The sequence below is a fragment of the Macrobrachium nipponense genome, chromosome 40 (assembly GCF_015104395.2).
Source record: "Macrobrachium nipponense isolate FS-2020 chromosome 40, ASM1510439v2, whole genome shotgun sequence".
Taxonomy (NCBI): Eukaryota; Metazoa; Arthropoda; class Malacostraca; order Decapoda; family Palaemonidae; genus Macrobrachium; species Macrobrachium nipponense.
In genome coordinates, this window is record NC_061101.1 from 12,722,675 (window position 1) to 12,750,256 (window position 27,582).

General features: G+C 36.4%; 1 protein-coding gene across 1 annotated transcript in view; it reads right to left on the bottom strand.

The window, feature by feature from the left end:
- Positions 1-895: 895 nt before the first annotated feature.
- The window catches only part of LOC135211921 (EH domain-containing protein 1-like), a 74,765-nt gene continuing 48,078 nt past the window's right edge, over positions 896-27,582 (bottom strand). Inside the window, 5 exon segments of the mRNA XM_064245157.1 lie at positions 896-3,591; positions 7,523-7,693; positions 8,393-8,549; positions 11,760-11,924; positions 14,215-14,323. Coding sequence (XP_064101227.1) covers positions 3,380-3,591; positions 7,523-7,693; positions 8,393-8,549; positions 11,760-11,924; positions 14,215-14,323 — 814 coding nt within the window. The 3' untranslated portion in view covers positions 896-3,379.

The window sequence follows — 27,582 nt, forward strand, 5'->3', positions numbered from 1 at the left end:
ATATTCTCCATTGTTCGGTTTCAAGCAAATAAATCATGGTTACTGTCAACTAGTCTCTTAAAAAAACATCAAAATAAGAACTACTTTAAAAACTGGACTCCATACTTTTGACATTTTAAATGATTTCAGTATTGAGGGGTTTGGTTTGTTTATAAGAATACCTGTAGCATTAACTGTTGCCAAAACATAACTTGTTCAGATAAAATCATATTTACAATACAGAAATGTACATTTAAGTTCTTACTGGATCAACTTCTGGCCTCAAGAGGGCCATAACAAGAGTGGAGTATTGTTTTTAAATCTAAATGCTCCAGCAGAACCACCTACATTGTTCTTCAACCTTAAAGTATCATAAGGATAGTCAGTACATATGTTGAAATTGTGTCTAGCACGAAAAACCTCTTTTGGCATTTGAATTCTTAACCAGATACATTTAGTTCCAAGACAGAGGATGCCACAAACTCGACGCCTAGTTCAGAGTGTAAATAAAATCATATCTGTTTGGATACATTTGGATACATCATCCAACATGGCTGCTTTGAAGAAAATAACCAGAATAAAGTGTAACAGAAAATTTGGGCCAAATGCAGAGACCCATGATGAGGTCATTTAGCGGTGAAAATAATGTGCAAAAACAATTGATAGGAGAGGGTAGAAAAATATAAATGGAGGTACGTATAACCAAAGGAATGAGAGAGGTTGTAGCTATGTGATGAAGGGACACTGTAAAGAAACTTCCATGATGCTTACAGTACACCATGTGATGAATAAGTTACAATGGAAACTTAAGAAAGAGCACTTACTTTTATACCTAGTGTGCAGCACAAGCCCACCTAAGTATGACTTGTCTATCAAAACTAGCAAAAATATAAGTGAAAGGGTAAAAACAAGTAGGCAATATTCATAATTTATTTATAAAGTAATATAATAATAATAGATATATTCTTTCCCATTTAGGCTGACCTTATATCAATAAACAATATAAATCTTAAAAGTTTTCCATTTACAGGCATATAAACAAGTGATTTCTTTGGTTGTCTAAAGCAGTTGGCAACAATTACACTTTCCAATTTCAAAAATTACAGATAGAACTGAAACTCTTATTTACAAGACATTTACAATAATAAACTACTGAAAAAAATAAATGTAAGTTTTGGGGCCTGTGGACTGTAAAACTAACTTTAACCTTTTATCCAAAATAATAAGTCGCTAATTGCGAAGTATACACGCAAACTTACGTGTCACACCGAAGACGGCTTAAGGCAGTTTGCTGAATTGATAAGAACCAAAACCTACCTGAGAAATGAAGAATATCATCTTTAATCCTCTAAGATTCAATCAAAGGATTCCCCCAAAGAGGAATTCAAAGCCCCCAATACACACTACAAGAACAGAATACCTGCTTACTTCTCTGTTGAAAAAAATACGAATCAAATGACAAAAGTACGAAGATGAATTTATCTACTTACAGATGAAAAACAACAGCATATTTGAGCTTTACCTAGCCTGTAAATTTCTTTTTTTATGAATAAATAACAAAAACTACATCCGATATCTCTTGGTGCATCCAACGGTAACAAAATCACCCTAGGATATACGTCACACTTGGTCCAATGGGTTAAACCGACAACTACGTACAAATGTTGGAATGAAGTTCACCCGATATTCACAGTGACAATATAATTATTTTCTTCTTCGACAGCCAAGCCTAGTCAAGCAAAAAAAGTACAGTATGTTGTCTAGCACCTTATAAAGCAATGCAAAAAATTTATGACAAAAAATTAGAAGAGGAATCTTGAAGTTCATGGCTAAATACTCCGTACTGTAATAAAAACTCAAAACGTACAAATTCAGCGTACAAGAAAACTGTTTACGGCACTTGCGTGATTATTGATAGCATACCCATGGGCTATTTCAAGATGCACTGAAGTACCAGTTGTTGCAGACTCCTTAGAAAAAAAAGAATCAATTACCTTTACCCACCGATGAAATAAAAAAAAGATCGTATGTTGCAATCCTAAACTACAAAGAGGAATGGAGCAGAAACTGATACTTCGATGCAGCTCTTTCGTGCAAAAAGTTTATTGATATACATTTTTTCAAGTTTGAAGACCCCTGTCAATGGAGTTATTCAGTTTTTCCATAAATACTTGATAGATCTCCAATTTCATACTACAGTATACACTATAACACAAAAACAAAGAAGGAATTACTTGACATCAATAGAAAAGAAAAAAAAATTAGAAATCTGAAATCAGCAAAAGAATACCATCTAGAACACTGACTGAAACAATGAGAGGCAGTCGTCAAGAGAGTGAAGTGCAATGTTAGGTAGCAAAGCCTTTTGAAGTTTTTTTTTTTTTTTTTGGAGGTGTACTAACCATAATTAATTTGAGTGAACCTGGGAAAAAAATTGTGGCATTAATACAACTGCTTGCTGTTTTACGTAACTATCTGTTCGGATCCGTTGCACTCCACTAAAACTTGAATCTGGCCTTCATCTCGTAACACATGCACACTCTCTCTCTCTTTCACGCGCTCTCTCTCCAAGTAAAAAACCTGCGATACTAGTTACATGTCTACCATCACAATTTAGAAAATCCAGGCTGCAAGGCCTTATCAAGTTGGTATAATTGGACATCAAAGTAATAATGTACACAATAGACCTTATAACTTTTGAGTCTCCCCTGAAAATTTTCTAATGACTGAACTCTTCTGTTATTTTCATTGTTTTCCACATCATACATTACATGAAGCTTGAAACGTGTTTACGTATGTACAGGACACGCTAGAGCTGAAAGATTGCAGTTTAATAAATAATGCATAAAATTCCGCTTCAGAATTAGTAGTTAATCCTTTTCCAACCAATGGAGTACGTACTTCTTGGTACATTTACATGCTATGTACAGTACAGGAAAATGTTTCAGCAGAGACGAAAAGTCTTGTTTTTTTATTATATATTCCCAAACACTAAATTTAAAAAACCTATGTTGACTTCTTTAAAAAATATAGATTGAAAATGTTGATCAAAAAATCTCAAAAATAAATCATCTCGCTGCTTCGCTAGATCATGTGCTCTTATATAAAAAATCACACGAGTTACATGACAACATGACAAGCTCGTATATCATATTACAATTAAGGCGAAACGATAAAGAAAACTCCTTCGACCAAACGTACGTACGTTGCCCGTCAGGAACTGGGCAGTCTCCCAATGCATTACATCAAGATGATGACTTATAAAACTCCTTATAACTCAGCAAAAATACAAAATAATAATCAAAGTCTTCCGTTCTTCATGTGAATTCTGAAGAGACTGTATAATAAACTTTCACGCGGCACACACGACTTTCGCATTCTAATAATCTATGTTACAGTACTATGCTTTGAACCCTTTCTTGCTTGGAGGCACTAAATGATCGGGGAGCTCATTGGGGAGGTCGTTGCCATCTAACTTGACGTTGATGAGGTGCATAGCGAGGGCGAACTCGTCAGAGTCCAGCATGCCGTCCTTGTCGATGTCGGACAGCTTCCAGACCTTTCCGAGCACAGAGTTGGGGAGTTTGGACTTGAGCATTTCCTGCTTGGCAGCTGCGAATAAGAAGAAACAATTACCGTTTTCCATAAATACAAGACAAAATATAATCATTCATCACTATTTCAACGTCAAAATACTATCAATCGACTGAAATATCTACGAACAATTACTGGGAACCAGAATCCTTCATATGAGGCATGTCATGCATTGTGCAGTTGTGGCATACGTATTTCTTTGTGTTCTCATGATCTTGGTAGCATGACTTTTCCTTTGTTATAAACTCTTATGATTAACTATAAGCAAGAGTTTTCTTGGTCACAAGCACTTCTGGTCATTAGTCAACTATTGTGTGACTGTTACAGGACATCATTTGGTCTACATGAAAATGGTCACTGATGTAAATATATTCTACACAGAGGTGAGCTACCACTATTGTATACAAAGCAAATGGATTACATCTTTAAATAAAATATTTTTTCCAATATTAAACGAACATTGTTATACAAAACCAGGTACTATACATATTTAGATTTGTTGATGATATGCTTGTTTGATAGCACAAAGGCTAAGCAAGTTAAAAAAAAAAATCAGTAATTTACTCAAGAGAAGCAGTGGCTGGTATGTTCAAAAATAAAAAATAAATTGACATAAAAAATTTTTATGCTGCTCTTAAAAACCGTTTATGTTGCATGCTTTTACAAACATACAAATACAGTGTGTACATATCCTCCCTATAAACTAAATGTCTAGGTTTTCAGACCACTACAGGAGCAAGCAAGTCATCCTAGCCCAATGGCAGATTCTTCCAACAGTAGCAGCAACTTGATTTAACCTACATAATTCTATCAAGACTACAAGATCTTTGGAATTCCTCATTTTATTTTGAAGTAAGTCTAAACTAAGACAGTCCCTAACTTCAACTGTGCTCAAAATTGAACGTTTCTTGTGGTTGCAAAACAGGAAAAACGGCATTTCTGGCTCTATGAGCAGCTAACCTACACGAAAGTAATGTTCTCCAGATCATGCCCACAGTTCAGAGCTTCCCTATCACTAAGATCTAGATCTGTCATGTCAATAGTGATCACAGAAAAAACAAGTCTCCTACAGAGGCCATCTTAGACATGCTTTGATATGGGCAGAAAGGATGCAAATTGTGCATAGGCCTATAAACTACTCTCAAGTGCTTCAGATAGATTTACTAATTTCTTCAAGCAATACTCACATACACAATGGGCATTATAATGCACTATAAATTTCTCTCATCTACCCTGTGAATAAACAAAATGCTCATCTTGTTTCATAAGACAAAGAACCAATATCCCATCAGAAGAAGATATAAAACGTCAAGCTTCAATTTATCCTATGCATAACCAGTTATGGCATACTCCATTACTTTTACTTAACCTTGGGTGCATCTACACAGTTCCCTGACATTCTTGGAAAGAGTTTGCCAGACCCAGGTAAGTGGTATTCGGAGTTTGTCTTTCAAGAGCCAGATTGGTTATCTGTAGCCTGGAGACTTAGCTGAGGACCACCTACCATGGAGAAGCTGGTTTTCTCCCAAGATTATAGTGTCTGGGTGTTTTTGTGCAGATGCATTACAAGACTGCGTAAAAACGCAGTCATTAATTTTTATCTAAAAAAAAATATTTCTGCCTAAATCAATTTTTGTTAAATATAGCTTTTAAACGGAATCTATATTACAGAGAAACCTCTGCTTTACCATATCCCCAACTTCCATTAGTCTTGACAACCAAATCAATTTGTGTAGAAATTGCGCCTTGTTAACTTCCATGGGTTAGCTTACCAAAATAGACAGGCCTGCTCTCTCTTGCTAAATTTGTCACTTCATAAATACAGAGGTTTGTTCTAGATGGAGGAAGGAACACTGGTTTATTTGTAACTATGAGAAATTTTTTTTAGAACTATTTGTAAAGTACTAACAAGTATCTATAACAAGGTGGGCAGTAACTTGAATGAACCAAACAAAAACTTCTTTCAGTTTTCTTCTGAAGATTGAAAAAGAAACCCACAAAATCACTTTGTAACTCGTTTACTTCTAAGTATTTACATTTAGTTTTACTCCACACTCGAGTACTTTCAGGCCCTGTCTGTGGCCCATTTTCAAGAGATGTTTGTAATGTTAGCCTGGGTCAAGGCCCAGAGGACTGCTGGGCCTTGACCCAGGCTAACATCCCAAACATCTCTTGAAAATGGGCCACAGACAGGGCCTGAAAGTACTCGAGTGTGGAGTAAAACTAAATGTAAATACTTAGAAGTAAACAAGTTACAAAGTGATTTTGTGGGTTTCTTTTTCAAGTAACTTAAATGAGCAAATCATCCATGATAAAGATAGTCACCTGCATTCCAAGTACACACTTTGATCATGTACATGGGTATTTACGAGATAGGCACAATCAGCAGACTACATAAGCGACAGCAAATTTATGGAAAACAGTTGTAATTACTGTTGTCATTTGGCAAATCTCTCTGACTATAAATGCAATGATTCAGATGAAATTACTTCAGAAAACTGAACAAGTAAACATTCAAATAAGCACCCACAACTATCTTAAATCCTAAAAATTAATGGGGACAGATTCCTCAAAACATCTGAAAAATTAACTAAATAAATGATGGATATTGGTATCAAGAGAAAAATCAAAGTCAGAACCACACAAAATTGTAATATTGTAACAAGTATTACGAGGGTCATCACATGGGACAGGATTACTAAATTCTTACAATTCAAGCCCTGACATTGGTCAGGCTGTCAAGACCGATGAAAGTTCAGGGAAGAGTCTAGGAACAGCTTGGACTTTTTGGAAATAGTAATGCTTTAAATCTGCATTCTCTATCAAAACTCCAGACTTAAATTTTCACTTCATTAGAAAGACATTTCATTAGGAAGACATTTACAGTGCAACACCATTCAACTGTCTTACAGCTAATACAAGAAGCACGTCCCCATTCAGCTCCAGATTCCATCAATCGACGATGCAATGTTGCCTCAATACAGTCTTGCTGGATCCAACATCATCATACAATTTCTTTAGCAACTATGATCTACATAACAAATAAGAAAGTTTTAAAAACCAACACTAAAATTTTTGCATCTTATACTGGGGTACATCAATTTAAGACAAATGAAACTCCTAAATGTACATATTACTGTACTTACTGTGTGAACATAAAAAGTAGCTGTGCAATTGCATATGAGTGGACCTGCTAAAACTGTTCAGCTGTTTGTAAGGAACAGGATGAAAAGTGTAAAATCAAGAATTTTACTCTGCACTAACAGTGGGAGGCTATAAAACAGTGTTTGGTAATTCTTGCCTGTCTTCAAAAATTCCAACTAGGGAGTTTAACACAAGGCCAAGTCAATGCTGGAAGACAAGAGTCACTCTCACTAGAAACGTGACGGTCAGGCGAACTAATATTAACACTGCGCCTCACGGGCGACGAACGTTCCACAGACTCGGAAATTGTTTTTATAGAATCCGGAAGCACCTCTTCGTCTGGCCATTGTAGATGGCTGCGCCACGAACGGCCGTCAGGTTTCTCGTGATCCTCCTCTGCCACTGGGCTAACCTCTTCCCCGACTTCCCCGACCGAAGGTACTATTTTCAGTCACACAGCATTAGTTATATTCAGTGTTGGCATGCGTACAGTACCAATTTACCTTCTCTTCCACTGTTCTATAATGTTTTACTACTGGCATGAGCATGACTCTTGACAAATGAGACCAAAGTTATCAAGAGTTCATTGAAATTCTGATTTATTGAATACATTCAATATCTACATCAAGTGCTCAACTATGCGCTTACAGCTGGGGATGCCCTAAACTGTTTCCTGTACAGCCTCATATGAGAAGACTTGGTTAATATAAATCTAAAGAATACAACTAAACTGTTAACTAAACTTATCACCTCTTGACTAATATAACACTAAAGGAGAGGAAAAACATAAGGCCACATAAATTACCTGACCCAGTGACTTTGCCATCAACTGGATTGAGATTGTCAAACAGCTGGTCATACTTGTAACGGTCCTTGGCTACGATCCACTCAGGTTCGCCAGACCCTGCATCAACACCCTCGCCTCTGCCATAGCCGAAGACTGTGTTGTCGTTCATCACACCATCGAAAGCACCACCTGGAATATAATTGTAAGTGAAAAAATGTCCTTGGTACTGGTTTAAAAGCAGGATTCTTTTATCATTATTATTATTCATTTATTGTATTCTTTCTCTTTATAAATCCTACCAGTTTACAGTATCTTCTCCCACAAGTACTATTGATTCCAGGGATTACTGTATATGTAAAAATTTAACGGAGTCAACAACACAGTACAGAATATTCTCGACAATGCTCTTCACAATGGAATAAAACTGAATTGTGGCGCTCTTTACCAAACTTCCTATATATTTAAACTCTATCAAAATATCATAATACAGTGTACTTGGTTAAGAGGAGTGTTTCCAAAATATGCTCTCAGCCCTAGTTTAGGCAGCTTGTCTCTAAAAGCTTTAATTACGATACTCCCCTTACATCACACTACAATTCAAGCATCTTAGTTGCTGTATGTAAGACTGTTTATTATTAAAACGTGAAGAATTTCATAACACAAACCTTTGTCATTTCAAGTACATTTCCAATAGCATATCTTTTTTACGAGTGCTTAAGATTTCAAGTAATACTCTTTGCAATACAATAGAATGAACTCTAAAGCGCTTTCTCTTCCCTTTTAAATGTTTCAATACTATCAGTTATCAAAATGGTATCGCAGCAGATTGTACTATGACCATAATAGATCCAATAAAAAGGAGTCGACGATGACAAATCCGATCCCCACCTCTAATGACGCTGGCTTCTTTACTGGTTGTTGCCTCCTCTACAGGAATCATGGCCATCAAGCGCGCGATGTCCTCTGCCAACATCTTGTCGACAGCCTCCAGAAGTCGCGGCTTTAGAATATTGAATTTTGTGAAGTCGTGGTGCTGTAGTTGTTCCTGAAAAGACACATGATGAATCAGAAATGTGATTAAGGTGACTAGTATCATAAATCAATTGTGAGATTTCATTTGAACCTCTTCTTTCCTACTTGAAGCACGAGTGCTGTACGATATTTAGCAACCACAGATTATACCAGTATACAGTACCAACCTCAGATTCCATAAATATTCTCTTCCTGTTGCATCATGACTTTGACTTAGAACCTCAAAAGTTCAAGCAAATATGCAATACATTACCTGGCCTAAAATAAATTCTCCTTGTACTTTTAACAATTATTTATTGACAAAAGAAAACTGTATTACATTGGGTAAAATGTGGTTAAAAACATAACCTGTGTTAACTATAGACCTATTACTTGGTACAAAACATCTATATAAATCTTCAGAGACTTTTAGGAATGTGTATTTGACGTAAAAAGGAACTACTTATGCGCTTTATAGCCATTCCATCACCCTTCAGTTTTAAAATTTAACCGTGTCTAACCACACAAAACCAAAGCAAGACTGTCCTAGTACTAACATTCTTTCTCTAACAGATTCTTGAGTCACTAGAGTTGAAGGCATCCATCTTTTTATTTGTTCATTTAATTTCTATAACAACTTAATCATTCTGGTATACAGATGGAGGATTAAGTTTTTAATGACAATAAATGCTGATTAGTGTGGAACTGGGACAATGCATGGATCACTTTTAGAAACCATTGATGAAATTCAGTCTGTAACTAAATACTTGATCTAAAAAGGTTTAGTTTGTGATATATGTTCTCTAATATCATATTTTTTCTTTTCTTCAGCCTGCGTATGAATTAATATGTTCTTTGTATCTTTACATAAACATCTCTGTGATGTTCAGAGATGTATGTAGATAACTCTGGGGAACTTACAACTGACCACTACCAGTTACGAGATATTTATTAATCATGTAAAACTATTGTACTAATGCAATATTATAGCTTAAATAACCTTACTGAATTTAATAAATATGCACGTATGAATTACTCGCAGCAAGATAAATGTACGTATTGCCATATAATTAAAAATTATCAGATAGGTAACATTGCAACAAAATCTGACTAATTTGAAACATGACCAGCTAGGTACACTGCAACAAACTATGACCATAATTTACTACTTCAACAGTTATGTAATCAAAAAATGAAAAACTACTGATTTACAAAGGTCCTTCACCCCTCACACCTTTGGATTGTGGAGCAACCTCCCTGAAGATGCTGTGCAAACTTCAGAAGTTCAAGCAAAGATGTAATGTATTACTATCCTGATACAATTCAACCTACATTTTAATATTTTACTTATTTACTTCATTCATTTGTTAATTTACCTGTTTTTCTAATAACTGATTTCCTTCTGTATTTTCCATTACCTTCTGTTACTTCTTTTGAATTTCAACTACTTGGCCCCTGTGATGGGCTTGATCCATATGAATATGCTTAATGACAATCAAAAGCCATAGTGGTGTTAAAATATACTATTGTACAATGGTAAAAATACAAGGAGAGACTTTCGCATACTGCTCCGTATCCCTCTTCAGTCCTACTGACGGTCAAACAATGGAGGGAGCGTTACAACAGTGGAAAAAACCTGGTTCAAGGCAGATGGATTTAAGTGTTGGTCAGGTAATCCCTGTTCGGTTGTTTCTGTTGGCGAGATGGCTGGAACAGCAAAGTGGTCGTTCAGGTGATTCCAGCTCAGCAGACACTCTATCAGTGCCATGACTTGAAGCGGTAGTAACCTCAGTCATCTGGGATAAAAGAGAGGTGGGAGCAACATCAGGGGTCTCACAATCACCAGACACATGAATCCTAAAGTCGTTGACAAAGTGGCCAATTATTAAAGAATTGGTAAAACTATCTTCATCAGTGAAGGTTTTGTTTCCTTCAAAAGCACACCCCTCTCTAATAGCAGCTCCTTCCACTAAGCGACAAACACCAACATCCCCACTCTTAAAAATGACAGAGGCACCATTCCAATTGATGTTGTGTCCTGGAACGAATGAATGAGAAACAAGAGCATTATTCATTGCATGGAGTTCATAGGCCCTACGATGTTCAGAAATTCTTTCATCCAAACCCCGCCCACTTTCTCCAAAGTATTTCTGAGGGCAATTGGCACATGGAATTTGATAAACACATGGTGTTTTCCTATTACCATTGTTGTTATTATTGCACATTAACCGATTTCTGATAGTATTTTTAAAATTGAAAGCAATTTGAATTTCTTTTGCTTACTATTTGCAAGATAGCTGGTATTTTCCAGTTTCGGATTGTAAGCTATCTTGCAAATAGTAAGCAAAAAGAAATTCAAATTGCTTTCAATTTTAAAAATACTATCAGAAATCGGTTAATGTTCAATAATAACAACAATGGTATTAGGAAAACACCATGTGTTTATCAAATTCCATGTGCCAATTGCCCTCAGAAATACTTTGGAGAAAGTGGGCGGGGTTTGGATGAAAGAATTTCTGAACATCGTAGGGCCTATGAACTCCATGCAATGAATAATGCTCTTGTTTCTCATTCATTCGTTCCAGGACACAACATCAATTGGAATGGTGCCTCTGTCATTTTTAAGAGTGGGGATGTTGGTGTTCGTCGCTTAGTGGAAGGAGCTGCTATTAGAAAGGGGTGTGGTTTTGAAGGGAACAAAACCTTCACTGATGAAGATAGTTTTACCAATTCTTTAATAATTGGCCACTTTGTCAACGACTTTAGGATTCATATGTCTGGTGATTGTGAGACCCCTGATGTTGCTCCCACCTCTCTTTTATCCCAGATGACTGAGGTTACTACCACTTCAAGTCATGGCACCGATGGAGTGTCTGCTGAGCTGGAATCTCCTGAACGACCACTTCGCCATTCCAGATGTCTCGCCAACAGAAACAACCGAACGGGGATTACCTGACCAACACTTAAATCCATCTGCCTTGAACCAGGTTTTTTATACTGTTGTAACGCTCCCTCCATTGTTTGACCGTCAGTAGGACTGAAGAGGGATGCGAAAGTCTCTCCTTGTATTTTTACCATTGTACAATAATATATTTTAACACTACTGTGGCTTTTGATTGTCAATATTATAGCCTCGTTACAGAGGTTCCTTAGTTCAATATGCTTAATAATAATAATAATAAATACTGCTTTAAATATAACACTGAAGACCTTTAACAAGAAAGGCAAAAACACCTTATCATACCTGCATACGTTTGATCGCTGGGAAGTCCCCGGGGGATATTTGGTGCTCTCTCTGAATCTTCTCATAGATCTGACCCAGGTTCTTGATCAGTTCCTTCTTCTTGCCTTCTTTGCCAAAGACCGAGGGCATTTCCTTTTTCAGTTCCGAGATGATGTACGCGTGGACCTGTAAATGAAGAAGCGTTTTTAATTTAATTCTTTAAACCTTCAGTCGAAAACCGTTATAGACAGTCAACTAAAGGAAATCGGCAAACAGAAAATAAAGCAGATACACATGAAATTCAGGAGAGGTCAGCAGCACGAAGCAGAAATGTTTTTACATTCATAACTGTGGGTAATTTCTATATTAATGAGTTTTGATTTTGCATTAAACTCTGATGGTAAAAAGGTCAGTATTTGTCTTCAGAAATCCATGTTAATATATCTTTTAATATTTTAATTATAAACAGTGTACCTTAAATATTGGTTAAAATCTTGCCTACAGTAGCTGAGGAGTCATTTAATATATGTTAAACTTTGCTTGAATACAATTCATGTATAGCACACACAAGGATTAAAAAGCTACTGAGGAAAAATCTTCAAATTCCAAAATGTAGATTAAAATTATCACAATATTTGGGAGTGAGTGAGTACACCTATGCTACAAACATCAATTTGCAGAACATTTTTAACAGAGTAGTCAACATTTTTCCGAATGAAGCACACATATCAGTACTTAAATTTTTAAGTTTATCATATGCTATACTCAATATGGCATTTTATGATGATACACTAGACAAATATAAAAAAACTACCCTCATTGACAATTTTATTCAAGAAAAACTAATACTAAAAACATAAAACAAAAATAACTAACTTCCAAATGCATTGAGATACGTAATGCACTGATGATAGTTGAGAAAATAGAAAGTGACTAAGATATTCATCAGAGAAAAATTGGTGACATCACTAATTAAATACTGTATATACACCAATGACCAACTGTTACAATAGCAATTGCTTTGCAGAAAACAGCAATTGCTGGAATGAATAAACTATGTCTGCAAGATGCCCAAAATTGAATGACAATCAGGAAACCATGAAGAATGTTGAAATATACAATGCAGCCAAAGACAGTTGATGAATAAAACTGAATAAGCTGCATAAATGAAAGCTATGAATGAGCTTTTAATGACTCTCCTGCCATTCTTATCATGATAATACCTGCATGAAATAGATAACACAATGTACCTGTTTCATCACAAAATTCCCAAGTATGTGTGCACTGTACATACATGACTGTCCATATATGACTGAATTTGCATTATAGATGCACAAGGTTCCGGCAAGAATCTTGCAAGCTTCTAGTCACTAGCAACGTCTCAAGAGGACACACTACATAACTTTCACTAAATAGCGTATGGTATCTACATACTTTCATCTCCGTACGAGGTAGTGCTGGAACTGCACCTCACGTGGTGCACTGTAGGCATTATTTGAGGTTATTGTTCATCTTCTGACAATTGTTTTATAGTGCAACTGCAAAAGGATTTCCTCCTGTTATGCCTTTTTGAGCTTCTTACCCTCAGGTTTTCCTTTCAGTGCTGAATGACTCCATAGCAAAGGTAAGATTGACTAAACAGACCTGAAGTTACACTCAAGTTCAAGTGATATCTACCACTACAAAAGTGAAGGAGAGAAAACTAAGTGAGGGAGGCACAACAGGCCCTACTAATTGTAATACGTATAGTACTAGACTGTCTATTATATTATAAAAAAAAGTACACTATATTCAATATTTACAAGGGTCCTGATTACTGCTGAGCTTGCGAATCTATTCAATTTGTATTGCAATGACAGGTTAATGGCATTACATACCTGGCTATTAATATGAATATTTAATATTCAAGTTCTTTAGGAAGCAAGAAAATTATGGTTTTGATATAGTATTTATATATTTTTACCAAAGTTTAGCATAATTAAGCATATATCTAGTCATACAATATAAAATACTGTCCTTTCCAACTTTATAAGATTACTGCAAACCTTAGGTAAGTTTCAGAGAGTTGACGTGTGATATTAAGCACCCAATGAGACGTAACACCATTTTCCAAGACACTAACACCTAACCAGACACTTTCTGTCCTACAAACTTTAATACATGCTTCACTTCAGACATAACACTTTTTTATACATCACTTAGCTACTTAGCCTCTAGACCACTTAGCTACTTGGCTTCTGAACTGCTTACTAAAAATAAAGAGAGAGAGAGAGAGAGAGAGAGAGAGAGAGAGAGAAGAGAGAGAGAGAGAGAGAGAGAGGCTGGATAGTTGTAGAATAGACACAAAACTTAAGACATAGTATAAGGACATAAAACTACCCAAGCAATACAAAAAATTAGGATGAAATTAAAGGACATTAAAACAGCCACTTCTTCATGACAGGCCAGTCATCCAACCAGCCAGTCAGATCCCTACCTTGGCCAACCGTGCTCTCTTGATGAGATCATTGAGCTTCCTAAGAGCAGCGTTGCGAGGTAGAGACTGAAGGTCTGCGAACAAATCTTGCTCTTCTGCTTCGAATAACCTGTTGGAGGTAGAGATTGATTAGTGATTTATGAAATAATTACACAAATTTATCAAAGAATAACAAAGGTTGTTACAATTATTTTAAGATAATTGCCATCATATGGATAAAAAAAAAAAGTTACAATATATCAACCAAGATATTTGAAAAAGGAATTGGGCAAAATATAAGAAAATTTTATTAAGAAAAATAAGAAAATTTGTCAGAGTTCTAACAAATTTACAGTCACAAGAAACAAAAAAGTACAGTTTAATATATTATTTGGGATAATTGAAAATGACACTGAACAAGCTAATGAAGAAACTTTAATAAGCTCAAAATGATTTTTTACAAAATTCTTAATCACCTAGCAAATAAAATTATCAATTTTAATATGAAATGGTTAATCCACTTGTAAAACACACTGAAACATGAAATTATACATGGATTAACAAAATTCAAGTTTCATTTATACTTTCAAAATTTTTCACAAATACACGACACAATAATTAGAATTCTTGATTCAGATTATCTATATATATATATATATATATATATATATATAATATATATATATATATGATATATATAATGATATATATATAGTATATGTATAGATAGATCGATAGATAGATAGCTAGATAATAATAGATAGAGGAATGTGTGTGTATCTATATATATATATATATAATATATACATATAGATATATATATATATATTAGATAGATAGATAGATAGAGTGTGTGTATTATATATATATATATATATATATATATATATATATAATATACATACATATACTATCATATACATATACATATACGGCCATATACATATACATATAACATATACATATACATATACATATACATATACATATACATATACATATACATATACATATACATATACATATACATATACATATATATATATATATATATATATATATATATATATATATATATTATATATAAACCCTTCTCTACTCCACTCTTTTGAATTCACTCCCCAAAGACACCTCGACATTGAAGGAAAAAAAATGCTATGAATTTAAAGTCAATGGATTCAAGAATATCCTTCAGAAAGGGGATTATCTTTCCCCAAGGTTTGATGAATCAGATTTTGCAGGCGCGCAAGCAATCGCAAAATGCTCAATGAGCAATGTAAATGCAAGGAAGGTTATATATATATAAAGAACTCTCTTCCCTGTTCAGCTGACGCTAAAGTGCGCATGTGCGTGAATGCAACACCAGTCAGTCCTTCAATCAATCAACTGGTCAAAATGACCTTCACATAGAGCAGTGAGAGCTGGTTGTCCTAAGGCTGACAAGTATTTGTGTCTATCAATCATTTTCTTTTTTTTTATGACCTGGGATGACCTGATTAAAAGAATTATTTATGTTTGTCACTTTTTTGTGACCTGGGTTGACCTGATTAAAAAAATTGATTTAGGTTTGAAATCTCTGTGCTAGATTTGATGACAACAGAAAAACTGATCCATGAGGTTTTTAAAAAAGCATTTGTTCAAGGTTTACAAATGATAATATAAAATCTTTTTTGTTGGTAAGTCAGTTGTTGGTAAGTCAGTTTTTTAGGTGACCCAAGTTGACCTGATTAAAAAAAACCTTGTACAGTTTTGTTTAAAATGGCATATCTCTTTTACAACGATTTTTAAAACATTTATAATGGTTATTGTCATTATTATTGTTATTATATTATTATTCAGAGGACAAACCTCTATTCATATAGAACAAGTCCACCAAAAGGGCCATTGACCCGATATTCAAGCTTCCAAAGAATATGGTATTTATTTGAAAAAAGTTAAAAGAAGATAATGAACACAGAAAGAGGATGAGATCAGATATAAGAGAAGAAAAAAATAAAGTACCCTGAAATTCAGTAAGGGATATTTTACTGAAAGACTCAAGGCTCTCTCTGATGTGAATGTTTTAGGAAACCTAAAATGTCAGCAGCTGACGTCAGCAAAAAAAGGTTCAGGTACCCGTGTTAATGAGAGGAACTCTGTCAGCAGTGATTTCATGGAGACTCGGCACTTATATGTACTTCCTGTGGAGAGAGAGAGAGAGAGAGAGAGAGAGAGAGAGAGAGAGAGAGAGAGAGAGAGAGAGAGAGAGAGAGAGAGATTATGGGGTCCTTTCATGTACTTCCTGTGGTAATGTAGTGTCACATGACACTATCAGAAAATAGATGAGAGAGAGAGAGAGAGAGAGAGAGAGAGAGAGAGAGAGAGAGAGAGAGAGAGAGAGAGAGAGAGAGATGGATGCTTCATAACTACTAGATCAAATCACAAAATGGGTAAGAATCCGAGTACAAAAAAATATTTGTCGTTCACAAAACTCTTCTCTCTCTCTCTTTCTCTTGATCTGTTCACGAGCTCAAGCAATCTCTAGCCTATCAAATGACTAAATCTCTCTCTCTCTCTCTCTCTCTCTCTCTCTCTCTCTCCTCTCTCTCTTCATTAACACTGGTATCTGATGACGGCAGTCGTCGAATGACACAGTCCAAACTCCGCACCCCATAAACAATGGCTGCGGTTCAACACACTCCCTGGTAAACCACTTTTAATCTCTAGCACACTGTAGACAGAGATTAAAAATGGTGCCTGTGTGTGTAAGTGTATCTGTGTACGAGTGTGTAAATACACTTTGGTATGGTTTATACGAGCAAACACTTCCACATTCGATAAACAGTATCATATATATTTGCATTACCCTACAAAGTGGAAATTGTGTGTGTATGTGTGTGTGTGTTTTTGTACGTGTATGTATATACACCTTAGTATGTTGTGTATGAACACATTTCCATATTCATGAACATATAAATGTACACATACTTTACCCTATAAAACAATGCCATACAGAAATTCACTTTTCAAAATATTTATAAATATATTTTATCTAACAAAAACGTTCATAACCTATATATATTTAAAGGCAAAAAACTCGTATATATTTGTATGCAATATTATAGGACGTACAGAATATTTAAGTATCCTAATATTAATATTACAATGTCATTGCCTTACAAGATATATTTTTTCAAATATTTATTAAGATATTTTCACTAACAATAAAAGTCCGTAGTCTGTATATTCAGGGGAAATTAACTGTAAAGTCTGCAATGTTGTAGGAAACTGGTTAATGGAGTATAAAACTACAGAATTGGGGTTGGGGAAAAGTTTAGTTTGTTAATGATTTTTTAAAAAAAGATTTTTTAAAAAAAGAAAAAAAGACATTTGGAAAATGATTAACAAAAAGGAAACGAAACACGCAATAAAAACACAAATATACATATACATACATACATACATACATACATGGGTTTTAAAACAGTTCACTAGGTAAGGTTTTGGAAATTAAATTTCAACTGAAAATAGCAAAACAAAAAAGGAAAATAAATAGGCAATACATAAATATATATGCATATACATACATACACACACACACACACACACACACACACACACACACACACACACACATATATATATATATATATATATATATATATATATATATATATATATAATATATATATATATATATATATATATATATATACGTAATACAGGGTATCCGTAAAGTCCCAGTACCATTACAAGCAATAAATACTTGCAATGGTACTGGGACTTGGACACCCTGTGCATACTTATAATACACATACATACATACATACACAAGCACAGACATACATGAATACATACATACAACCGAATCAAGTCAAACATACACAAGAAAGATGGCGCGATCTCGAGATATTTCTTGCCATGTAATACTAAACGGGGCGGTGAGTCACTTTTAAATGCAGCAGAGAGAGAGAGAGATGAGAGAGAGAGAGAGGACCAGAGAGAGAGAGAGAGAGAGAGAGAGAGAGAGAGAGAGAGAGACTTTTATCACTGACATACAAGCTCACTGCATTTGTAAACTCAAAGAGGCAAAAACTGTTTACTACTGACATACAAGCTTGTTGTACTTGTAAACTTAGAGAGAGAGAGAGAGAGGAAACGAATCAGCACCAATGTCAGCATCGTACGAGTGTCAGCGTGATTCCCAGTCAGCAGCTGATTTGGACTTCCCACGTCCTCTCTCTCTCTCTCTCTCTGTCAGTTAAAGGCGATTGCAAGTGAGAAGGAAAAAAAACATTTATTGATAACATACAAGCTTATTGTTGCTCTGAGAGAGAGAGAGAGAGAAGAGGAGAGAGCGAGATAGAGAGAGAGAGAGAGAGAAGGGAGAGAGAACGAGAGAGAGAGAGAGAGAGAGAGAGGAGAGAGAGAGAGAGAGAGAATCTTACTCTCTCTACACAGAACGTGTGTAAGACAATCTTAATCCATCTTAATGCTAGGCAAAAGCGAGATTCAAATCTCTCCCGGTCTCAAGTCTAAAGGTCACGAAAGGTCACTAGAAAAAAAAAAGTCCATCTCTCAATTCTCTGCTATACTGAGCTTAAGTCAGGCTCAAGTGTGACTTGTTTAATGGAATAGACTGCTCCCCGTCGTTAGGGCCAAATTGTCCCACAAAAAAAGTTATAAAATATAAATAAAAGCACAATGCCGACTACATTATCGCCTCAGTAAGCACACAAAGGGTAAATAAGTCTTTTAAAGTGATGCCGCCTGCAGTGCACCACGTGAGGTACACTGAAGGCAATAACCTTTTATGTAATAAAAAAAAATAATGATGACAAGGTGGTTATGATAATTCCTGTTTCTGAAGGAGAATGAGCAATAAAGATACATTATTCTTTTAATTATTTTTTGCACGAGTCCTGGAGCTACTTCGGCATCTAGTTTTTCCCGGTTCCTTTTCAGGGATCTTGGGATCGTGCCATGTATTATTATTATTATTAAGATGATAACCATCTACTCATATGGAACAGGGGCCACTGTAGCATTTGAAATTCAAGCTTCCAAAGAATATTGGAGAAAGAGAAAAACAAAAAAATAAGTAGATAATACAAATAAATTAACAAAAGGCGAATGCTTAAGGACATAAATCAATTGATGAGAAGTACAAGCAAGCAAGCAGGAACGAATAAAAATATAAACAAAAAAAATACAAAGTGAACTGCTTCAAGCTAGCAACGCATTGATAAGCAAGAAAGACAGGAACAGATAAAAAAATATGACTTCATACAATACAAGATGAATTGTCTGACAGTACCAACGCATTGCTGGTGAGAAGTGCAAGCAAGCAAGCAAGCAAGCAGGAAGGATTCCATCGTCAGCTGAAGTCAGTGAACGCAAGGACAATACAGATTTTTTTTTTATTTCTCTCTCACGCTTCAAGCAATGCCGATTGAGGCTACTTTTAGAGAGAGAGAGAGAGAGAGAGAGAGAGATTTTGCCATTTGTCAGTTGTACTTTGTCTTACTTATAAATCTCCTTAGAGAGAGAGAGAGAGAATTTTGTCATTTATCAGTTTTACTTTTGTCTTACTTATAAATCTTACAGAGAGAGAGATATATTTTTGCCATTTATCAGTTGTACTTTGTCTTACTTACAAATCTCCTTACAGAGAGAGAGAGAGAGAGGAGAGAGAGAGAGAGAGAGAGAGAGAGAGAGAGAGAGGAGAGAGAGAGAGAGGAGAGATAGAGAGGAGAGAGAGAGAGGAGAGAGAGAGAGAGAGAGAGAGAGAGAGAGAGAGAGAGAGAGAGAGAGAGAGAGAGAGAGAGAGAGAGAGAGAGAGAGAAACGTTACGTTACTGTATCTCCCCAAATCACATTCAACTCACGTAAGTCACAAGACTTCCATATATACATTGCAAGAATACATTAAGGGCATTATCACAATCCCTCTGTCACAATCATTAACCTCAAGTCACTGTAACTATAGTGAATTATGGTGTATCTCACCATTTACCTTCATAATTCACAACCGTCTGATAATTATAGTTTTTTTCAGTGTTCAGGATACAACTAGATTGTAATTATTAACTTTAAAAATACATTTACTTGTATACATACAATGACACAATACATTCAACTGAATACATACAACAATTATACAAATACATTTACTTGTATACATATAAAATCATACAATGATTTACTTGTAAACACATACATACATAAATCTACTGGTCACTCTTTTTAACACAATCTTAGGGCTTTTTAGTAACGAATATCCCCCCCCCCCCCCCCAAAGAGTTTAGAAATCGAGATTTTAAGATTTGGTTTTTATTTATATAGATTTTTGGGCATTATGCCAAGCACTGGGGTAACTAAGGCCAATCTGCGCTGAAGCGGAATTTGACAGTAAAAGGTTTGAAAGGTGTTACAGGAGGAAAATTTCAAAGCAGCTGCACTATGACATAATTGTTAGGAGAGGGTGGACAGTAAAATGGGAAGAAAGAATATGAAAGGAGGTACAGTAAAAAGGAATGAAAGAAGTTGCAGCTAGGGGCCGAGGGGAACCTGCAAAAAATCTTAAGCAATGCCTACAATGCACTGAATGAGGTGCACTGACGGCACTACCCCCCTACGTGGAAGCTGTTAAGAAAGCGTTGTACTTAGGATATTCCAATGATTCACAATCGTTTCGCAACGCACAAAGCGATGCAGATCTCACACAAACCAGCTGACAGCCAACTGGAAATCACACGATGCTTTATGTCCCCCAAGAGGGCCATCAAATTCTTGGGGTCAGAGAACGTTGACCCAATAAATTAATTTCCCAGAGGATGAAGCCTGGTTGGGTAAGGGTTGTGCCAAACTTTTATATAATGGGCATATATACCCTACTGTAGTGGGTAGCTTTTATTGAAGGGGCGAATGGGTCATTAAAACATCTTTTTTTGGGGGGAGGGGGGTTTGGGTAAACGACTGGACATACCCCAGTCACCATTATATGAAAGTGGGCATGTGCAAGGCAGGACAGGGCATTTCATGATGACAAAGAGGGAACAGGATTCGTTTTGATAAAAAATTTTATACAGACCAGTAATATATTTTTAACGTGTATTTCAAGGTCTAACTATTATATCAAGCACTTTAGAAAGATCTTCTTTACACTACTGACGAATTCAACCTATTTAACCTGTAGTCTGTCGCTTTGTATAACTATAATAACTATTATTCTTTAGATTGAAGCCTATTCATACGGAACAAGCCCACCACAAAAGGGGCCACTGACTTGAAATTCAAGCTTCCAAAGAATTATGGCGTTTATTCGGAATAAGTAAAAGGAGGTAATGTAAAGGGAAATACAAAAGAAGAGATCCCACTAATAAGAATAAATAAATTTGATAAAAATATTAGAACTTAACTAGACTTACTGATTGTCTTAATGCACAGATATGATTAACAGACTGTATAAAGGATGCTATTTCATCTATATATCCCCTAGCATCTACCGTTCCCTATAAAGGCTGTTATGTTACCTATATAGCGAAATACGTATGCCGTCATTCGCTAGGAACGAGATTCATACCAATACTTAGAGAGAGAGAGAGAGAGAGAGAGAGAGAGAGAGAGAGAGAGAGAGAGAGCATTCCCTGATACTGTGTACATCAGTCAACGCATAAGAAATTTACACATGCATTAACGGAATACAATGACACACTGGAGAGAGAGAGAGAGAGAGAGAGAGAGAGAGAGAGAGAGAGAGATTAATTTAATCACGACCATGTCACCAATATACTGGCCGTGAAAGTCGAACGGAAAACGGAACGTGGGTGGCCCAGAGAGAGAGAGAGAGAGAGAGAGAGAGAGAGAGAGAGAGAGAGAGAGAGAGAGAGAGTCAAGCTAAGAGCGGAAATAAATACTTCCGCCCTCAATGTCATGTTATTCAGAAATCAACGTCTTCTGTTACGACAGAGCGAGAACAAGGAATGAATAAAAGTGGTCTTCTTATCAACATTAGAAAAAAAAAAAAAAACTAAAATTACTCCTACTACTTACTATACTACAACTCCTGCTATACTACTCCAAGGGCCAATTTGGTCCTGTTAAACTGCTTAGCAATCCCCGCGTGTCTCTCTCTCTAAGTGAGGTGGATGTCATTATTTCGTAACACACTCTCTATGTGAAAGAAGTAGATTTCTCTCTCTCTCTTTTTGTCTCTCTCAAGTGAAGTGGATTTGTCATTAGTTCGTAGCTCTCTCTCTCTCTCTCTCTCTCTCGTACCAACTGTTGATTCAGACTGTCTAAGCGAATTATAGAGTTACATAAAGACTCGCGTCTGCATCTCTCATCTGCATAAATCAAGAGAAAGATGCTTGCCGGTTTACGACGAGCCTCCAACATGAGAGAAGGAGGATGTTGGAGAAGGATGTTGTTGGAGAGACAGGGCGTTCTGTGGTGGAGATAACAGAAAAAGAGAGAGAGAACTTCTCCCTCTTTAAGGAGATATCCAAGGCCAAACAGAATTTAAACATCCACAAGAAAATGGAGAAACAGACACAAACAAACAACTGTTCTCCACAAACCACAGGACGTCCTCTGGTCGATCTTGGAAGCGTCCCTTTAAACGGGCCAAGGTTCGGAGAATATAACCCACCCCCCCCTCACTACCCACCCCGCACAGGGGTAACGTCATCATCAATTGGTTGTGACGTCACTGCGTCCTCCAAGGTTCCAGAATGGGTCTCTCAGTGTTAATTGAGATTTCCCCCACTTTCTCAGTAAAAAGGGTACTGGAACACTGCCCCAAGTTATCAATGGCATATAAAATTATTTATGACGTCATAATAAATTTGTTGGGACGTCAGACAGTAACTCCAAGCTCAGATGTCTCATCACCATCTTCGTTAAATTGAACCTGAACACTGTTCCCAAGTTATCAGTGACATATAAATGATTTATGTCATAATCAATTGCTGGTGACGTCACGACGTACTCCAAGATTCTAGAATGGGTCTCTGTGCTTATAGAGATTTTCCCCACTTTCTTAGTAAAAGGGAACTGAACCACTGACCACTGCTGGTTTCCAACGGCATACAAATTACTTATGACGTAATGATCGCAACGGCGTACTCCAAGGCTCATGATTGGGTTCCCCACAGTATTTATCTCAGGTTCTTGGTATAAGGGAATTGGACCACAGATCCCAAGTTACCAACGGCATAGAAATTACTTTATGTCGTCACAGAGGAAAAATGTCAAAATCCTCAATCTATGTGGGATGAGTCACTTATAATTTAGGGAGGTAATGAAGCTTCAAGGTACATAATGGATGGACGCTTAGCCTGAATCAACCTTGAACACTTTTTCCTCATCCACGTTTCGATGCTTCTATACACACACACACACACACATACGTTGCTGTTTTTCTAATCATTTTTGTACATTGCTAATAATTTTAAACATTGCTATATAAATCCAACTAATAATATCTGTTACTCTGCTATATAAATCCAACTAATAATATCTGTTACTCTATCATAATTTTGTAGAGTAAAGGACGGTATTCCTCCACGTTTTGAACACACCGACACCTTCCTAATAATCTCTAAACAGTGCTACATTAATTAAACTGATCAAACCCTATCACTGTTATTGAGTTTTGTAAAATAAAGGCCACTTTCTTAGCTGGAAACAAAGCAGCTTGCTTCGGGAATTACCATAAATGGACCTGTTTTTAAGAGTCTAGAATTCTAAGATAAAACATTTGAACAGTCATTCCTCAACGTTTAGACACAACTACGCACTTTCCTGCCATTCTAATCATCTCTAAACACTGCTATACTAATCAAACTAACCACAACCTATCCCTTCATCAGCTTTTGTAAAGTAATGGCCGTTTTCTTTGAGGGAAACGAGGAAACAACTACAAAAACGACCGGACAGGAAATATGTCTGATCTCAAGTCACCTGGATTACTGGCGAAACCAGTCCCTATAATCTCCACCACCTGATTCTAGCATGACGGATGTTGGAGATCTTGACCTCCTCCTCCTCCACCCCCCCCCCCCTTTCCGCCACATCCGGATTAAACCGGATCAGAGGAGGAGGAGGAGATCTGAGTAGGAAAGAGAGAGAGAAATGGGATATAGGGGGTTTAAGTGCAGCTAAGAATAGAATAAGGGAAGTGTGTGTGTGTGTGTGTGTGAGAGAGAGAGAGAGAGAGAGAGAGAGAGAGAGAGAAAACATTATGTGTAATAAATGAAACAAATAAATAAAAAGTCATAAAACATACAAACCAAAGGATTTATTTCAAAACAAAAGGCATTCCCACCACCAGACACTCCGGAGGAATTCCCTGAACCCAGTAGACACGCAAGCAACAAGCAAGCAGAGTTTGCTTGGTGCTTGCATGCAAGCCTGTGTCTGACAATTACCGCCACAATCGATTTCCAACAATAAACAGGAGAGAGAGAGAGAGAGAGAGAGAGAGAGAGAGAGAGAGAGAGAGAGAGAGAGAGAGAGAGAGAGAGAATGTCTCAAGTTACATCCATTCAAACTGGCCTGAGTATTGGGCACCGAGTGCCAATCTTTTCTCGACCTTCAAAGGGGCACCCGTGCCCAGGACTAGGGGTCAAGAGAGGTCAAGATATGCAAATGAAGTGTCACTCATCTCTGCAAGAACCACTTGACCTTGTTTCTCAGTCGTAAAGAATGTATCTCCAGTCATTTATAAGAAGCTACGTTTCAGCTATCCATAGATATAGCTTATAGCCATCTTTTGATCGAGGTCAGAGAGAGAGAGAGAGAGAGAGAGAGAGAGAGATAGACGAGAGAGAGAGAGAGAGAGAGAGAGAGAGAGAGAGAGAGATAATACTCTATTTCTCGCAGCATTAACACAGATTTCGTTATGAGTATAAGTCTGCACGATAGTATGTAAGGTCTAGCACGCTCAATCGTGCAACTGCACGACTTTGCACGTACGAATTTGCTAAAAATGAATATCACTTTTGGCAAAAAAATATTTTTGGGGAAAATAATTTTGAAAAAGTGTAAAAAAATTTATGATTCAGGAATATAATTTTTTTCTGGAAGGTACAATTACAAAAAAAGGGGGAGGCGGGTCTAGGAGAAAGTGTAGTATTATAAAACGCTCTCTCTCTCTCTCTCTCTCTCTCTCTCTCTCTCTCTCTCTCTCTCTCTCAAGGTTGAAAATGCATACAGTTAGAGAGATCATAAAACACTTACAAAAAGTGACTAAAAAATCTTCTAAAACACTTTATAAAACTGACTTACAAATAAAACTCACAAAGACATTTCAGTGACTTACAAAAATCGCCCACAAAGACACTTCTAACCATAAAAGTGACTGACAAAAAAATTAATAAAAGTAACTTTAAAAAAGCACTCCCAAAAACACTTATGAAAAAACACTCGAGCGAGAATTTTACAAACAAATAAACAAACAAAAATAAACAAACAAACAACAATTACCGAAGAGGTTCACGAGGAAGATACGTAATTGAGGAAGACACAGTGAAGACGAGAATAAAAAAAAAATAATAGCAATAAAAAAGGAGATTGGAAGAGGAAGTAATAAGGGGTAATGACAGTAATGATAAAGGGTGGTGGGCCAATCCCCCCAAAAAACTGGGGGGGTGGGGAGAGCTTCGAATTCGACAATCTCTCTCTCTCTCTCTTCTCATTACATTCTTATAGTATCTCTCTCTCTCTCTTCATACATTCTTATAGTATCTCTCTCTCTCTCTCTCAAGACACTATCTTCACGCTACATAAACTGTATGGGTGAAGATGAAAAATGAAAAGATAATGAAAATATACAACATTAAACAAATCTCAACACTTGAAAACGAACTGAATATAAACATATAGTTAAATAATGATAGACAATAAAATAACGGAAGAGATTAAGATAAACATGGAATAATAGAGAAATGAAGAATCAAATGGAGAGAGAGAGAGTAGTTAAATAATGATAGACAATAAAATAACGGAAGAGATTAAGATAAACATGGAATAATAGAGAAATGAAGAATCAAATGGAGAGAGAGAGAGTAGTTAAATAATGATAGACAATAAAATAACGAAGAGATTAAGAGAATAATAGAGAAATGAGAACAAATGGAGAGAGATGAGAGAGAGAGAGAGAGAGAGAGAGAGAGAAGAGAGAGAGAGAGAGAGAATGTAAAATATAAATATAAAAATATAAATAATTCTTATGTATATAAATGCATATCAATGCTTACCGTTAGAAACATACTATATGAATAAAAAATAAACTATAAATATACCTAACATGACATTTTTTTACATGAAAGTGGGCAGTCAGAGCGCATGCGCTAAAGCACAAATAAGAAGCGCAAGCACGCTTACAAAAATACGCGCACGCGCGTAAAAAAACTACTTTCTACATCGTCACACGATGACGACTCCGATTCACAACTTTCTCCATTGTCAGAGAGAGAGAGAGAGAGAGAGAGAGAGAGAGAGAGTCGAACTCCCTCACCTTCCTGCATTGTTGCAAAGGTTGATCGTCGTCCAATTGTTACGCATAATGGTGATAAGTTTCGGGGGGAGAGAGAGAGAGAGAGAGAGAGAGAGAGAGAGAGAGAGAGAGAGAGAGAGAGAGAGAGAGATAGTTGCTCTTCGCGTATGATGGATTACGCACGTAGAGTTTTTGCGTATATTATATATTACTAATAAGGTCTTACTCGTATAAGTATATATGTGGTTATTTATATAGGCATGGACCCACCAAGTCGAGTAGCTATCACGTACATAATTAAAGATTCAAAATTGCTTTTCAAGCATTTAACCCCAATAAGTCAAAACCAAACCCTTCAAACCTACCTCTTGGAACCTCTAATCCTTCCCAAGAGGAACACTACCCCTTACCACATACTATCACAAAGAGCATCCTACCAGAGGAATCCTACAGTAGCCACTCTTCATACATTTTCTCCTATGAGTCAACCCCAAAAACCTCAGCCTACCTCTAGCAACCTCTTCCCAAGAGGAACTCCAAAAAGAGGAATCCTACACCTTCCTCTTACATCCTACCAAAGAGGAATCCTACCAGAGGAATCCTACATCCTACAGGAGGCGAGTCAATGCGTGGAGGAATCTTTGCGAAACTTCTCAAAGAGGACCCATAAGAGGAGTCCTTTCCAAGAGGAACCCCAAAAAGAAGAATCCTAAAAGAGGAGTCCTACATCCTACTGGATTAGAGATAGTGAAGGGATCTCTTGCAATCCTTCTCCAAGAGGAACAATAAGAGGAATCCTACTTTGCTTCCCCTATCCCCCAAACAAAGAGGAATCCTAGGAAATCCTACCAGAGAGGAATCTATCCTACTGGATGGGACAATGAGGTCTCTTTGCAATCCTTCTCCAAG